General features: G+C 37.9%; 1 protein-coding gene across 7 annotated transcripts in view; it reads left to right on the top strand.

The window, feature by feature from the left end:
- The window catches only part of AKAP9 (A-kinase anchoring protein 9), a 179,971-nt gene that overhangs the window by 77,125 nt on the left and 84,454 nt on the right, over positions 1–18,392 (top strand). For all 7 annotated transcript variants that reach the window (XM_075922392.1, XM_075922389.1, XM_075922388.1 and 4 more), the window contains 8 exons: positions 469–548; positions 3,152–3,290; positions 4,075–4,172; positions 8,601–8,709; positions 9,177–9,375; positions 13,548–13,644; positions 14,414–14,506; positions 17,985–18,353. In XM_075922392.1, the coding sequence (XP_075778507.1) occupies positions 469–548; positions 3,152–3,290; positions 4,075–4,172; positions 8,601–8,709; positions 9,177–9,375; positions 13,548–13,644; positions 14,414–14,506; positions 17,985–18,353 (1,184 nt within the window). The remainder of the gene's footprint in view (positions 1–468; positions 549–3,151; positions 3,291–4,074; positions 4,173–8,600; positions 8,710–9,176; positions 9,376–13,547; positions 13,645–14,413; positions 14,507–17,984; positions 18,354–18,392) is intronic.

Here is an 18,392-nt window from a genome sequence, read left to right as displayed (position 1 = left end):
ACCACCACATAAGCACAGAACAAAAACAATCCTATCCAGCCTGTGTTTGTCTTCTGTATATATTAGTGTGCTGAGAAACAGAAATTGAAAATCCAGAACTTTTATGAAGCAAGAGCGGGATGCTAGGTTGGACAGACTAGAGCAATTAATTCATTTTATAATACTGTAGGTGTAGCATGTTTGTGATAAGATTTAATTGTAACTTATTTTTAAATGAGAAATTTCGTATTTTACTGATGATTTAAAAAATCCAATTTCAATTTTACAAAATCTGATATCTTTGATTTTATAAATCATTGATTTTTATCCAGCCATCTCCTTATTCATTCACCCAATTTCTGTCTTATTGTTTGTTTGTCCTTAGATTGTGAACTTGTTAGGGTTGTGCCTTCTTGTCTGTTTGAGTAGAGTGCGACACCCAATTCATGCTATAATAAATAAGTTAATAATATTAATCTGTATTAATAGGTGATGAAGACAAATCTACACTGATGCTTATAGAAAAGCTAAGCAAGGCAGTGTCTGAGGAATGTGTTAGTCTCACACAGGTAATACTTCACCAAATACGCATTTTTATATGAGAATTTTGAAAATTAAGAACTGTTTATATACTGATTAAATTATTTCTTTATAGTTCTTCTCACCACCTTTAATAAACTTTCATCAGAGCTTTTTCCTCTTATAGTAATCATTCAGTTTGAGAATCAGAACAGTTTTCCTTTCTTAATGTATTTCTTCAGCTCCTGACATTTTCCTGTGTTCTATGTCTGGTGCTTGTGAAATCTTGCCACCTTTCTGTAAACTGCTATAAATGGCCAAAATTCATAGTTCATAGCTTTCAATGCCTGAAGGGACTGTTACGATTAATTAGTTTGACTTCCTGCAAAGCATAAGCCAAAATGCTTTACTCAGTAATTTCCCCGTCAAGCCCATAACTTCTGGCCAGTATTCCGGAAGTAGGAATAAGAGATCCTCTGGAAAAGGGCTTTATTCCGGAGGATCGCGCCAGTCTAGACGCTCTTTTCCGGCTTTTCCCCGAGCCGGAAAAAAAGCGGCGGCCATGTTTATTTAAATCCCGCGGGGGATATTTAAATCCCCCGCGGATTTCCCTATTCCAAAGTTCAAAATTAGCATGCCTCTTCCGGAGAAGGGGCCAGTGTAGACGTAGCCCAAGAAGACTGTTGACTAAATTGCAACTGCAGATTCTTTAATATTAGATCTGTTAAAGTCAAAAGAACACAGCTTCACATTAAGTGTCCAAGTTGAGATTCTACAGCTAGCATTTAAGAGAAGTTATCCTATTTGTAGGTTGAATATATTTATTTTAAAAATCAGTGAGTCAGTAAACAAGGAACCCTGAAATGCTATTTGTGCAGTCACTTTTTTCAGAGTATAACTATGCTTTCAGGTGCTATAACATCTCAATGTTAAAATGCCATACATCCTGGGCAGTTTAGCACCAATAAACTTTAATCAGTCTCTTTATTTGTATTTACATGTATTTCATGTCTTTGTTTTTGCCTGCCTGATGTATTATTGAGAATAGATTGGATAATGGCCTCTTCAAACATTTCAGAAACGTTTTTTGTAGGATTCTTATATATTTCTACAATATAGGATACTTTTCACCAACAAAGGAGCAGGAAGTAAGAGCGAAAGTACGTATGATGCAATATGCATTGACCTGTGAGCCGCAACAGAATAAGGCTAATTCTATAAGACCTAAAGGACTTGACCGTGTCAGTTTCAATGCTAAGGCAATATTTTTTCTGAACCATCCTCCTCCTCACATTCCAATGTTTTTTTAATGTAAAATGTTGTGTAATTTATCATCTGAAAACTTTGCAAACAGATGTATAAAACTATTTCCATGGAAGTTACTACCCAAATGATAAAAGCGACGAGGAGTCCTGTGGCACCTTATAGACTAACTGAAGTGTAGGAGCATAAGCTTTCGTGGGCAAAGACCCACTTCGTCAGATGCATGTAGTGGAAATTTCCAGAGGCAGGAATAAATATGCAGGCCAGGATCAGGCTGGAGATGACCAGGTGGATCCAATCAAGGAGGATGAGGCCCACTTCTAGCAGCTGATCTGGAGGTGTGAATTCCAACACCCAAATGATAGTGCTTTATGGATGCTATTTTTCTATTCTGTTTCCTCTGCCTGTTGTCTTTGATAAAATCATAAATTATTGGTTGTAGCCTAAACTACATTTAGCAAATGTGGACAAATTGGAGAGTCCAGCGAAAGGCGACAAAAATTATTAGGGCACTCTTACTAGGAGAGGCTGAGGGAACTGGAATTATTTAGTCTGCAAAAGAAAAGAATGAAGAGGGATTTGACAATAGCCTTCAGCTACCTAAAGGAGGATTCCAAAGAGGATGGAGCTAAGTTATTCTCAGTGTTGGCAGATTACAGAACGAGGAGGAATAGTCTCAAGTTGCAGTTCATGAGGCTTAGGATGGATATTAGAAATAAATATTTCAGTAGGTCAGGGCTTCTCAACATGAGGCCTGTGGGCTGCATGCGGCCTGCGGCCCGTTTGTCTGCAACCCGCAGTGTGGTTTGGGTTTACATGGGGCTCAACACGTGGCCCGTGGGTGGGATCCTTTGAACATAGCCTCCTCTGGAAACACACTCCACAACAGCGAGGCATCTCTCAGGCGGTGTGAGCATTGAAAGATGCAAGTGGACAGGCTGGCTGGAACAGACCGATATAGGGTGTCAGTGTTTCTAGCCCCCAGGGAGGAGGTGCGAGGAGCACTGGGGCATTGTGGGAAGTGATTTGTATTCATGCCCGTCAGTGTGAAAGAAGCTATTTGCATATATTTGCATGTATATGCAACCTCACTTAAGTTGTGACCCCCAGCATGTGCTGGGGAGTATCGTTATGGCTCCCGGGGCTTCCAAAGTTGAGTAGCCCCACAGTAGGTGGATGGTGAAGCACTGGAAATGGATTACCTGGGGGAGGGGGGGGGTTAAAATCTTCATCCTTAGAGGTTTTTAAGGCCCAGCTTGACAAAGCCCTTGCTGGAATGATTTAGTTGGGATTGGTCCTGCTATGAGCAGGGGTTGGACTAGATGACATGCTGAAGTCTCTTCCAACCCTAATCTTCTATGCTTATGTTTCTTTTTTAATTGTCATATAGGTTCTGTACAGTGTTCAGTGTGAACAACACTCAACTCCTATTGAAGTTAGTGCTGGCAAACAAGATGTGTACCATGCTCCTCTTGTTGAGAGAAAGGTACCCAACATAGAATTACCAACTCACAGAATTCAAGCTCAAGGTAACTTTTAGATATTGCTGACAACATGATATTAATATACTGGTATTAATAAATTAAGGAAATAGTGTCCAGATTTTCCTCTTGTCCTTACCAGTAATACAATGTGTCCATGCCCCCTGGGCTAGGAGTGCAGTCGCAGCTGGGCTGGTGGCCAGGGGTGGAGCTATGGCTGAGGCAGTTGGTAGAAGAGCTAGCGCTACAGCTGCAACTGTGGATAGGGCTGGAGCAGAGCTAGGAGCATGGTGGCACTCACTCCTCACCCCAAGGTCAGAGCTGGTCTGGGCCCCACTGCACTCCTCAGGAAGCATGCTCCAAAGTTTGGGGACCACTGGTCTGACATCAATATTAATATGTCAGCTCAACAGCTTTTATATACACTTTTTTTATTTCTGTATATGATTCAGTTGTTTATTTTCATCACTAATTAATCACCTTTCAAGAGGTCTGAGTAGTCTGAATCACTCTTATTTTATGCAGTGCTCACTGTTCAGTGCTTACTATAGTGGAAGTTTCAAATAGCTAATGTGAGAAGGTTGATTTTCCTCCTCATACAACACGAGAAGCTAAGCAGGTCTACCATAAATTATGAACAAACACATGCATACTAAGTTCATAAAAACTTGCATAGCTGCTCTCCCACTTACAATAATGGAGTAGTATAACAGGTATTAATCTTCTTCGGTTAAGAACTTGTGAGCAGTTTGATTAATTAAAAATACAGTGTATCATGGTGCAGTAATTGTGAATTTAATGGAAATGTCACAATCTCTTGTTTGTAATTTAGCCTTGCAAGAAAGTATGCAAGCTCTTCTGAGCAAGATAATGGAAGAATACAACAGGCTGATAGTACTTCATTCACAGTTTATGAAGGATTGTAAAAAGGTAAACTATTCATATTTCCATATAATTATAAAGTAGCTATGCAAGACAGATACTTGTTGTGGATTCCATCTATTCTTTGTTTATTAATTCCCAATTCTGCAAACACTCCAGTATTTAAGTTTGTGCACATAAACATCACATAGCCCATTTATTCATGCATAAAATGAAGCACATATGCAAGTTTTTGCAGGATTAAAGCCTTATATAAAATACTATTTAATGCTTGTGTAATAGCTGGGTCAAAGAAGGGAAAATGAACTTTTCAGAATTAAATGGAAAACTCTATTAAATGTCATGTTTTATATCGTATAAAACTCAGTATTCTTGATGAAAAAAGTTGCACCAACTTTCCTATAATATTTCAGAGTGATTTTACAAGATATCTTTATCACACTGACAAATCCCAGGGGGACATGGCTTCCTTGCAGATTGAGTGCCACCTGAATTAATCTCTTGCTTGTTCCTTAAGATGGCTTGGCTGAATTTTCACTTTGTCCATCACCAGCAATATTAATCTCACTATGAAATATTTTGGCCTATCTATTATCATCGGCCATGTACTGGCATTCCTTGGTGAACTTGCTTTGGTATTCATTGTTCTTCCATTCTAATATGTCCGTATCAAGAAAGCTACCAAATCCAAAATAGTGCTCATGGAAGTGAATATAGGTTCAGCTTCAAATATCCCCATTTCTAATCATGTCTCGCTGTCAACTATGGAGCCACAAAACGTTAGGTTTTATGTTATCTTTTTACATTTTTTTTTGGAAATTAATGTATTGTTTAACTGTCCTTCCTGAGTTAAGTAGTTTCAATACAATTTATGGCGTATAATTAATGTGTTATTGTTTAATTAATTTCATGCATGTGGTTTCTAAAATGAGTACTTAGCTAAGTGTAATACCAAGAAATTTGAGAAAAATATAGTTTAGTCTTGATTAATAGTGGAGCCGTTTTTAGTGTATACAGTAGATTCTGCTTATTAAGAACTCTTCATCAGATGGTCAAAATTGGCCCTTAACCTGCGATTGTCAATAAGAGTGGCGTTTTGCAATCCACAGCCAGAGAAGTAAGCTCTGAGATTCAATGTACCTTTCCAGTACTCTCCAGGCACTATCTTCCCCTGGCACCAGGGTTCCAGGCTTCAAATGTCCCAGTGCCAGCTTCATTGGCTACAGTCCTGCAAACATACTTGTGACTGGGGATTTCCACAGGAGGTGGGGGCTCTGAAATATGCTGGACCCCGTCCCCTAGGGCAGGATGCAATCTGGAAAGCATGGGGAACACAAGTGCTTTGTAGCCCTTCATGTAGCCCTGCTCCCTCCTTCTGCCATGCCATCAGCACCTAATCTCAGGCCTGGGTTCTGCATGCCCCATTGCTTCTGTCCCTCACTGCAGCCCCACAAAAATGTCTACAGTTAAGGCTTTCCACAAAAAGTTGGCATTAGCCGACATGTCTGTTACCAGTGTCTAGGCAATTTACTTTATAGTCATTGTATGGTATTGGTTTCATGATTCCATGAACAAAAAGTTTTTATTAATGGGGTTCCTATTAAGCAGAATCCACTGTACTTTGAACATTGTCACTTTTTAGGGTGATGCTGTTTGCTTTTTACAGTTGTGATGGACACAGATAGATGTATAAAGTTGAACAATTACATAATGTAAAATTACATGGATAATTTTAAAGCATCACCTATCAAATATTCTGCTGTTTTTTTATTTATTTGTACAAATTCAACTCATGATTCAGTGAAAAATATTCATCTAAAAGAGAGAAGCACCCAAAGACTGCATACATCATATTGGCTGTGCATTGGCCCAATCTATTTAGAATACAGGTTAGGAGATTGATTTTATTTCATAATACATCAACTAAATTAAAAAAAAAAATCTAATTAAGTTTCTTTCACTGTTGCCTGTGAACAAATTCAGTAGCCTTCAATTGAAAATTCTGAGAGGAAAATCTTCAAATAATCTCATAAAGAGATGTCCTGTATTTTTTTAAAGGGTAAAAGGAATAGTCTGTGGTTAATTTGACCAGAAGTAAAGTATTTCTTCTTCCTTAAGATAACTTGAACCTCTTTTATCTGCATTGTGTACATGTTAATGTTTTATAGGTAAATAAACAGAGTATGAACTTTCAATATAAAATAAATTTCTGAACTCATTCTAAGGGGATTTTTTTGCATGCATGACTTGAGAAGCAGGTGGGAGAGACATGAAACATTTATAAAAAACACTATGAATTCAACTTGATGGATCTGTTACAAGAGGATGAATTGAAATGTAACTAGCAATATGCCATCTATTACCCTGGGACCAAGAAGATCATCTTTGCAGAGGGCCTGCCCTCCATATCTGTACTGGATGCTATAGAACTTAACAGTCTGTGGGCAAATGACACAGTACTCTGTCATGTAAATATAAGGTTATTAAATTTACCCAGCATTGTTTGCATCCTTAATTCACATAAATTTTGTTTTTCTTCATTTAAATAATTGTTCTGGGGTGCGTGTGGGGACTAGGAGTTCAGTATGTATAACCCACACACCTAGGGTACATCTAAACTACATCCCTTTTTTCGGAAAAGGGATGTAAATTAGACGTATCAAAATTGCTAATGAAGCAGGGATTTAAATATCCTGCGCTTCATTAGCATAAAAATAGCTGCTCCTTTTTTTCAGCACGGTGCTTTGTCAGAGAAAAGCAGCAGTCTAGAGGCTGTTCTTTCGAAAAATAAAGCCTTTTTCGAAAGATCCCTTATCTCTCGTGAAATGAGGTTTACAGGATCTTTTGAAAAAGGCTTTATTTTTTGAAAGATCAGCCTCTAGACTGCTGCTTTTCTCCGACAAAGCTCTGTGCCGAAAAAAGCGGCGGCCATTTTTATGCTAATGAAGTGTGGGATATTTAAATCCTCACTTCATTAGCAGTTTTGATGTGCCTAATCTGCATTTCTCTGTTGGCAGAGAGATGCAGTCTAGACACACCCTTTTAGTGGGTGTGGTTTACTGTCCCATGTAGTGGCACTTAGACTAATTACAGTGAAAGGGTGTGTCTAAACTACATGGCTCCGTCGACAGAGCCATGTAGATTAGTTAGGATGGCAAAGGGAAATGAAGCTGCGATTTAAATAATTGCTGCTTCATTTAAATCAAAATGGCCACCGTGCTGTGCCGATCAGCTGATTGTCGGCACAATGCAGCAGTCTAGATGGGGATCTGCCAACCCCAGATCCTGAGACATACAGGATCTGCCAACGAAGGGTTCTGGGGTCGGCAGATCCCCATCTAGACTGTCGCACTGTGCCGATAATCAGCTGATCGGCACGGAGCGGCTGCCATTTTGATTTAAATGAAACGGCGATTATTTAAATCGCTGCTTCATTTCCCTTTTTCGAGTAAACTAATCTACATGGCTCTGTCGACAGAGCCATGTAGTTTAGACATACCCAGAGATAAGAATAAGGGAGGTCTACAGCCTAAGCTGAGAACTAGCTGGCTTTGTAGCTTAAGCTATAGGCTCCTACACTAAGGTCCCAGGTTCAAATCTTTCTACAGGTGGTACATATGCAGCTTTTCCACGGTAGCAGTTTGGGGCCAGGTGAGAAGCACCTGGCCATGGCTGCTGCAGTAGGCACAGCTGGGGTAGGGACACATGTTCCATGGCAGGATGACAGACAGATTGTCAGACCAACAGACAAATTCTCTGAAATGAATAATAAATGGCTGTACCAGTGGGGTTATAGTTGTCCTGGTCCCCATCTCTGACTCCTTGCTGCCACCCCCCCGCCCCCAGTTATTCTATAGCAAAGACCCCTCTCTTTCTGTTAGAGTAAATATCTGCTGACACCATTATTGGACCTAACTATGCCTATTACAAGATCAAGAACACATATTCCTGTTCATCCAGAAATATAATTTATGCCATCATGTGCCTAAAGTGTCCGTCTGCTATGTACATTGGACACACTTCTCAGACACTTCGCCAAAGAATCAATGCACACAAAACAGACATAAGACTCTCTCTCAGAGAGAAAGCTGTTGCTTGCCATTTCAGCCAGACTGACCAGGAGTCAGAGATGGGGACCAGGACAGCTGTAACCCCACTGGTACAGCCATTTACTATGTATTTCAGAGAGTTTGATGAAATAATCATTTTTCTTACTGATCTGTCATCAGCAGAAAAATTGATAGTACAGACTATATATATGTTGCATATTAAAAGATTAAATATGATATATTCAACAGTTGCTTTTAGAAATAGTTTGCAAAATGTGCAGGCATGCGAATGTATTTTATATAAATGGTAGTTTGGGTACAAGTAAAACATTAGTGTCTATTATGCTTTCAGGACAGTTACAGTTTCTGATCTTGATTTAAATATTGCTTAAACTATTGTCATTTATTTTTATTATACTTTCCCTAGATTGAAGAGCCACAGATATCATGTGTTGAACTGGAGTGTAGAAATGAAGAAAGCAGCTGTCTTCAAATGAAAATAGAAGGCTTTCAAACCCCTTCACAAGAGCTTATTGGTAAAGAGATGTATATGCATTTCCTATTTATTCATTCATATTTCTACAGCTATAAAGATTAACAAACTGCTTTAATTCTAAATTGGTTTATAGAAAAGATGAGTTAAACATCATAAGTAGGGAGGAATCTATCTGATTCATGTGCTTTTTGTTTCTATAAATCTCTGGAATATTGTTTAGAAATTGAACTGATGAGCTATAGAACTTTGTTCAGTGTTATTTTTGGAGTTTTAGCTATTAAAGGGATTGTTAATATTACCACTAATAATGAGAATGAGTTCTTGTAGTATTTTGTGAGATTGTTATTTATAGAAAATAGGATTGTTCTGGTATCACAATTAAATTAATTACCTTAATTTTTATGTGACGTTTGATGTTATTACTAGTCATCGTTTTACTGTTTCAGAGAGAACTTCTGTTTATTAGCATAATTGTTAATTGATTTGTCCCCTTTAAACTACATATAGATCTTATGGTTAGAGCATCTCGTTGGGAAGAGATGGAGAAACTTAAAACACAACTTGAAGGACAACATGCACAAGAAATTGAGCACCTCCGGTCCTATTTCCAGCAGCAGTTGAAAGAAACTGAAGAGAGATACACTACAGAGATTGTTCATTTACAGAATAGACTTCAGGATGTCACACAATCTCCTGAACATTTCAGGTATCCCATGACCTTTATCCTCCGTTTCTATAGAGTTTATACTGAACTTTGTATGTAAACATTAGTGTTTTTAAAAAGCTGATGCATGCAAAGCTTGATATTTAACAACATCTGAATATGAAAAATAACAAATAATATGAACATTTATTTACTCAGCACTTTTTTCAAAAAATCAGGTATTTTACAAAGAAATGATATAACCAGAAGGAACTAAGTGACGGAACAGTGTCTCATAACTCTGAAATTATTGCATCCTAAATTCACTATTTCACAAGTGTTTCTCGGGGGAGGGGGACAGTGATCTCAGCATGGTGCCTTGGTTGGGAGAAACCAGTAGATTTGGTCCAGTAGGAGGGGAAGTCAAGTGGCAGTGGTCGTGTCATCACTCCAGGAAGCACCCCTGCCCCCCCCAAGGGGTCGTCTGTGACTTTGCCCTGTAACAGGTGACACAAACTAAAATGCATAAAGGATATAATAAAGGATAATAACTTGTCGAGGTCAGTACAGATAATGCAGATTTTAATAAAATCCACATAAAAATAAAATAAACAGAACCAGCGGATTATGACGTGAAGATTGATAGGTTGCACGACATAATTTGCTCAAAGCACCTTTGAGTTATGTATATTTATGTCCATAAGTCCATTTCATAAAGCAATTGGGAGGGGTTTGTCACATCACCACTTGATCATTGTGTTTACTTGTCAATCTGCTGATTTAATTCAAGTTAACTTGTGCAGTTAAATATTTAACAATACTCATGAGCATACATTCTTTTTAAAATAAACACTTTAAATGATACAGTGTCCTGTTCGTTTGCCTCTGTATTCTTGAGCATCATTCAAGTTAGAAGGAAACCAAAGGTTTTCACATACATATAGAATTTAATGGAAAAAAGCCTCTTGCTTGGGTATCACTTTGCCTTCTAGGAACCAAATGTGGACCTCCACCTCCCTATAGGTCTCATAGATTCTGGGGGCAGGAGTGTTGTTCAGTCCCCTTCCTTACTTTGTTAATTCACTTGTAATTTTTTTAAGAGCCAAGCAGAGAATTAATTACTTCCTTGCTAGGAGTTAGGAAGGATCTTTTCACCAGTTATATTTTCTATCACATCATGGTAAATAATTAATGGAACAAGCTGTGGATCATTATTGAGAAATTTGAGTTATTTCTTTAATAGTTCTAGTTGAACTCAGTGAATCCTCAGACTGAGGAACACCACACAGTATAGTTTAGAATGAGTTAATTATCTGACGTCTTTATAAGGATACCAGAATAAAATTTTAATAAGAGTCCTTAAAATAATCAAGACCTTTCTATACCTAACATACTGAATTGTTGCTACTTTCAGAAAGTTATCAAGTATTTTGGATTCCTTCCTATTTCAAAGTTATCTTACTGAAGATATAGTTTTACATAAAATATGCTGCTGAGGAAAGTAAATTTGCAAATTTGTATACTTTTTAAAAGTCAGAAGATCATAAACCTAGCAGTAAAGAAACTTAATATCTTATTTCGTTCACTTTTCACATTTTAACTTGTCTTTAGCCAGTCACTCTTTTATCTCATGACAGCAAAAAAGGGAGTATTAGAGGAAGGATTTGTGAAAGCCACAAATCTTAATATTTGTATAGTCTGGTTCAAACGTTGACCTTTTGTAACATCTCGCCTAAGAGTGTAACCAGAGCTTTGAATTTCCTTGTATCAACTTGCTGCCAACAATGGGAGATTTAACTCAACATGGGTAGACTATATAGAGCTATCTAAGAACATAAGAGCGGCCATATTTGATTAGACCAAAAGTTCATGTAACCCAGTATCCTGTCTACTTAAAGTGGCTATTGCCAGGTGTCCCAGAGGGAATGAACAGAACGGGTAATCATCAAGTCATCCTACTCCTGTTACCCATTCCCAAACAGCGGCTAGAGGCACCATTCCTACTCATCCTGGCTAATAACCATTGATGGACTTATCCTTCATGAATGTATCTAGTTCTGTTTTGAACTCTGTTAAAGTCCTGATCTTCACAACATCTTCTGGGAAGGAGTTCCACAGGTTGATTGTACTTTGCGTAAAGAAAAACTTCCTTTTGTTTGTTTTAAACCTGCTACCTATTAATTTAATTTGATTACTCCTAGTTCTTGTATTATGGAAGCAAGTAAATAACTTTTCCTTATTTACTTTCTTCACAACAGTCATGATTTTATAGACCTCTGTCATATACCCCTTTGTTCCCTTCATTTGTTCCCTTCATTTCTTCTTTTCTAAGTTAAAAAATTCCAGTCTTTTTAATCTCTCTTCGTATAGCAGTTCTAATAATTTTTGTTGCCCTTTTCTGAACTTTTCCCAATACTAAGATATCTTTTTTGAGATAAGGCAACCACATCTGTATGCAGTATTCAAGATGTGGGTGCATCATGGATTTATACAAAAACAATAATATATTCTCTATCTTATTCTTTATCACTTTTTTAATGATTCCTAACATTCCATTTGCTTTTTTGACTGCTGCTGCACATTGAGTGAATGTTTTCAGATAACTATCCACAGTGACTCCAAGATCTCTCTCTTTAGTGATAATAGCTAATTTAGAGCTCATCATTTTGTACATATACTTGGGATTATGTTTTCTAATATGTATTACTTTGCATCAACATTAAAATTCATTTACCATTTTGTTGCTTAGTCACCTACTTTTGTGAGATCCTTTTGAAACTTGTTACAGTCTGTTTTGGACTTAACTATCTTCAGCAGTTCAGTATCCTCTGCAAATTTTGCCACCTTACTGTTTACCTCTTTCTCCAGATCATTTATGAATATGTTGAATAGGATTGGTCTAGTATGGATCCCTGTAGAACACCTTATACTTTGAAAATGGCATTTCATTGGTAACATTTAACTCTCAATAAAACAGTATATACAAAGTAGTCATACTTTAAAAACATCTTGTTTTGAAAGATTCCGTCAGTTTGTGTAAGCTTCTTTATACTTGTAATTGAAGATACTGGTAGAACTGATAATATGTCTCAAACATATACAGTAAAAGCTCTGTTATCTGACATGTTGGGTGTATGGTGGAGGGCAGTACCATTACTTGAGTATTCTGGTTAACTGAGGGTTAAACTTTACTAATGGAATACCATTTTCAAATAATTAGAATATAATAAAATGAATACAGTATAAAATATATAGTATACAGGTACTCACTAATCCAGCAGAAGAACTGCACTGCAGAATGGTTAGTTTCTTAGGTATATACAGGTTACATTTTCTATACAATAGGTTATTTTTGACACTACAGACCATGATGGGTAACACATGATGTATACCCAGGTCACTTAAAAATACTCTTAACATTAGAATTGTACTGAACATAATTTTATCTTTCTTCTATGATTCAGAAGGCACTTATGGATCTTGTAGTGCCTCAGGGTCATCATTATCAACATTGATTATCATTATAAATGTAGAAGGTATAGGAGATTAGTCTGAATCTGTAATGACCCTATGACACACCATGGAACCTGTTTTTTTAGTTAGTTGCTAATTTCAGCTTGCTTACTTGTCTTCTGCTTCTTTTGCATAAAAATACAATGCAGAATCAGCAAATGCATAATGGGCTAAACAATATACTAGTCCTGGTTACTAGAATGAAGATTTGTATTGGGAGATATCAGGAATGGCAGATAATTGAGTTTTCTAGTTAATTGAATGTCGGATAACAGCTTTTACTGTAGAAATCTTTGAAATTTGATTACTGTATGTATATGATAAGAATTTTGTGACTTGCTTTGTGTTCCTAAGTCACTTAAGTGTATTTCGAAAATCCCAACTTTTATGTTTAAACTTATATTGTCAAATTTTGCAGTAACTAACATGCATAACTGTAAGTTACATAGGTTCTGTTAAGCTTTGTGTTTATACCATATTTTTATCTATGGGGCTGTTACTCAATGGGCATTTGAGTATTACTGCAATACAAATAGTAAATATTAACCATCATTTTGCATTCTACTATTAAAGAGTACTACATAAATTTTGTCAAGTAAAATACATGTTCTATGTCACTAGTTTTTACTAATTTTTCCTTATATAATCAGCTGCAGGTATTTGGAAATGAATATTACCAGATATTCATTTTAACTTTTTTCAATCTTTCTTTTATATTTTAGTATATCTGCAGAGTCACAGCAAAACTCTAAAGATGTCATGCAAAAAATGACACAAACTGAAAGTTTTTATCAACAACGTCCAGAGAGGTTAATAGAGGTACTGTATAATTCAACTTGCCTAACAATAATACTATGTGTTTTCAGCATTATTTAAGTAATTTGGAATATAAATAGTTACACATCAGCAATACATCATTGAAATATGGGAATAATGTTTTGGAGTAATAATGATGATAATCTCAATAGTTATATCATATATTTGGCAGTGAAATATAAACATGAGTTCAGCCCATACTCAAGAAACAAAAGAAAATCTGATTTTTATAAAAATTTAGCAAAGCAAATATGTGTGTCATAAAATTATGATGAGCGATAATCTTAGGTTTCTTTCATTTAAAAAAAAGTTTTTATCGTCCCTAGTTGCAGAAGAAAGCTGGAAATACAATTTTTAAAGACTCAAAAAGCAGATGGCAAATAAAAAAAACCACAATCCACTCTTAATATTTTGTTGACACCAGACTCATAATTTTTGAACTTTTGGTATTGGTAGTACTGTCTTTCAGGCTTATTTGTAAGACTCTATGACATAGTCATATTCCTTCTGTTCTTACCTGGTTTCTGTGCATCTGCGGGTGTAAACAGTGGTGGAAAACTGAACCACTGCTTAATCATTTTGGAGCCAGTGAGGGAAATTCCATTCCCCAACTCTTTTTTTTTCCATTGACCAAGATTACTTCAACCAATTTATGGGTAACCTTAAGGGACAAAAAGGGTAAGAAGATTCAGTATCCTTGCTAAAATTTGTAGAATTGAGAAAGTAAAAGCAAGAAAGCATGAATTAATATTTCATATTTGTTTTCTTACAGTTTCCTAGCGAAATGGAATCAAAAGGTGATAATGACGTTATTCAGCTGTTGGACAAACAGTACCAAGAAAGATTAGAAGAAGAAATAGCTAAGGTATATCTTTGTAGTAACAACTTTTTAAACATGTATAATGTGGTTTTATTTACTGTTTGTTACTATTCATAAAATTAAAAAAGAAATATATTACTATAGTTGTATTTATGTTCATGAAATTATTCTGAATCTGAACTTTAAAGAATATTTCAAAGCATGTAGGGAAGACTGTGCTTTTGACACAAGCTAAATGTAATAAGAAGGCCCATACTAATCTGCTTTATTTTTCTTTTCTCATTCATTCCCATAGGATATGCTAGTTAAATCTTTTATTTTCTTAACCAATACCCATCTTCCAGGGATCTTTCCCCTAAAATCCTCTGTATAGCCCTTTCAAAATCTTCTCTGTAAAGGAAAAGAGCAACTTAATCAGTCTAATCCAATTTTTAAAGGAGTATCTGATTACAGTTGATTGGAAGCTTAGCTAAATTTAGAAGGGTTGGGCTGCTTACCTGGTTTGTTCCATTTTTATTATTTTTTACTTTATGAAAAAAGAAAACAGATTTACATTTCTATGTGTATGTATTTATGCAATGTGTATACATTTTTCCCTTGTGGACTAAATGATTGTATTGTCATTAGAGAGATAGGTGGATAAAGTAATATCTTTTATTGGACCAACTTCTGTTGGTAGAAGAGAAATAAGCTCTCTTCTTCAGGTCTGCGAAAGATACTCCAAGTATCACAGCTAAAGGAAAGGCGGAGCAGATTGTTCAGCATAAGTAGAACACTACAAATCCATGGTTATGGATCCGGTTATATTGTTTACCATACAAGGCTAAGCCCCAACACTCCTTGGCTTCACAGGACGTAAGCCTCGGCACCGACTTACTCCTTTGAGTCTGTCAGCTCACACATGCAGGGAGGCTACGGCTCCAGCTGCAGTGCTCAATGTGTAGTGGGGCTTGCCAAGGCTAAGCCCCAGTATTTCTTTCATTACAAATTAAACGCTTTGGGCAGGGCTCTCACATTGAGATAGGGTAAGGGTGCTGTGTGGATGCAATTATTAGTCAAAGTTGGAATGCAGATCCCAGGTGAGATACAAATAATTATCACCCATGCAGATTGGATGTGGAAATGTTTGTATCCCCGTAGGGCTCTTAGTATAAGTAGTTAGAGCATATTCTAATGGACCATTCAGGATAAAAAGAGGAGTCTTGTGGCACCTTAAATACTAACAGATTTATTTGGGCATAGCCTTTCATGGGCAAAGACCAGTCCAGATGCTTCATTCTGACAAAGTAGGTTTTTGTCCACGAAAGCTTATGCCTAAATAGTCTTTAAGGTGTCATAGAACTCCTTGTTGTATGTACCTTGAATAGTTCCTTAGAGGACTCTATTGTTTTTGCAGATATAGACTAACAGGGCTAACCCTCACATATATATATTCAGGATACAATGACCCATAAATACCGTATATTCCGGCATACAAGATGACCTCTGAAGTTAAAAAACATCCCCCAAAAATCGGGGGTCGTCTTGTACGCCGGATGCCCCGCCGCCGGAGCCCCTCCGCGGCTTTGAAAGCCTGGGGGAAGCCAGCGGCAGGGCATCCCAGGCGCGCATGGGCTGCCCGCCCGCCGGAGCCCCTCCGCGGCTTTGGCGGCGGGGCATCCCAGGCGCGCATGGGCTGCCCCCCCGCCGGAGCCCCTCCGCGGCTTTGAAAGCCTCGGGGGAAACCGGCGGGGGGGCAGCCCATGCGCGCCTGGGATGCCCCCCCGGCCGTTTCCCCCGAGGCTTTCAAAGCCGCGGAGGGGCTCCGGCGGGGGGGCAGCCCATGCGCGCCTGGGATGCCCCGCCGCCGGCTTCCCCCGAGGCTTTCAAAGCCGCGGAGGGGCTCCGGCGGGGGGGGAGCCTATGCGCGCCTGGGATGCCCCCCGCCGGCTTCCCCCGAGGCTTTCAAAGCCGCGGAGGGGCTCCGGAGGGGGGGGAGCCTATGCGCGCCTGGGATGCCCCCCCGCCGGCTTCCCCCGAGGCTTTCAAAGCCGCGGAGGGGCTCCGGCGGGGGGGGGAGCCCAGGCGCTCCTGGCGGCTTTGCTCCCGGTGCCTCTGGTCTGCTGGGGACCATCTCCAGCAGACCAGGGACACCGGGAGCAAAGGAGGCGGAGGGGCGCTGGGGTATAAGATGAAACCCTATCTTTTAATTAAAAAGATAGGGGGTCGTCTTATACGCCCAGTCGCCCTATACGCCGGAAAATACGGTACCTCACCAGTCTGATGACAAAAAGAGGGTGTTAGCAGATCACAGGTTGTAGTACTAAGCCATAAATCAATGTCTCTCTTTAGTCCATGAGTTTTGATGTCTAGCAGACTTATGAATTTAAACTCCCAGGTTTGTTTTTTGAAAGTGTTGTGCAAGTTTCCTTGAGAATGAGGACTGTATTGGAAATTGTATAAAGAACTTAAAATGGGACGTCACATTTTACAGAAAGCCTTTTTACCCAGTTAATGTCTAGGAAAATATCTGCAACTATAACAAAAGGTTTTGTAGAAAGTAGTAAGATGCATATGTCAGACACACTATCAGTCCTCGTATCCTTCAAGTGTCTGGATCATTCAGCCAAACTGTCTTATCTTCACCATTAGAAATGATTTATGATAATCAAGAAGGAGGAGAGGTTTGAATGTCTTGCTGCTTTTTTCAAAACCTGTTGTTACATTTGCAAGATATTTTTCTAGACCTCAACTAGGTAAACTAGCTTTCTGTAAAATGAGAAATGTTCCATTTAAGTTCTTTATACAATCTCCATTATGTCAGCTGAAAAGAAATATCTCTCATCATTGCAGAATTTATTTTCTGTTCTTGTACTCTTCATAAGAATTTGAAGGTTATAGTGAAAAATATTATCCATCTCCTTTCATTATGAGGTGTAACATAAATAGAAAAAAACACGGAGGGGAATCGCACTGAGAGATTAATAGAAGATAAACATAGAACTAATAAAGCTGCGAGGAGTCCTGTGGTATCTTATAGACTAACTGAAGTGTAGGAGCATAAGCTTTCATGGGCAAAGACCCACTTTGTCAGATGCAAGTGGGTCTTTGCCCACGAAAGCTTATGCTCCTACACTTCAGTTAGTCTATAAGGCGCCACAGGACTCCTCGCAGCTTTTGCAGATTCATACTAACATGGCTACCCCTCTGATATAGAACTAATAAAGTAATAACTTTTCATATGGTTTATAGTCAACTGTTGGAATTCAGGTGATGGGAGTTAAATACTATAGACTGATTTATTTTTTTTATGAAGCACTATATAGTTGTATTCCCAATAATATTTCTCACATTAGGATATCTTATTGAAATACAAATATTATTTGCTAACTGCATTGCTTTTTTATGCCTTTTAATATATTTATTTCCATGTAAAATTGATTTTATTCATTCATATTATTGATAAGTAGCAACTAGTTTTCTTCTGTAATGGTAGATGCTGCAGCTATGTATGAACTACTAAAGATTGTTTTTAAATTTTCAGGTTATTGTGTCAATGAGTGTAGCATTTGCCCAACAGACTGAACTGGCAAGAATGGCTAGACAAAAGGAAGAATCAGAACTATCAGTAGCACAAACACAAATTGTTCATCAAAAGGAAAAACATTTTGAAAGTAGGAAAAAATTCACTGATGATGAATTAGACAGCTATCTGATTAAGGAGAAGAAAGTAGAAATTAAACATGCAGAAGAGTCGAAACCACTTAGTAAGGAGCTGAATGAAGAGTCCAGTGAGATTTTTTCTCTTGAAGAACAACTTGAATCAAGAGTTAAGCCTGTTTACATACTAGAACAGAGCAAGTGTGAAATGGGATTTCCAGTAAAACTTTTGTCCCAAGGCAAAGAGCTTACAGTAAGTATAGTGACATCCACCTTAGAAAATTGTATGCTT

The sequence above is a fragment of the Pelodiscus sinensis genome, chromosome 2 (genome assembly GCF_049634645.1).
Source record: "Pelodiscus sinensis isolate JC-2024 chromosome 2, ASM4963464v1, whole genome shotgun sequence".
In the NCBI taxonomy this organism is placed as follows: Eukaryota; Metazoa; Chordata; order Testudines; family Trionychidae; genus Pelodiscus; species Pelodiscus sinensis.
This window is presented reverse-complemented; position numbering and strand designations above follow the sequence as displayed.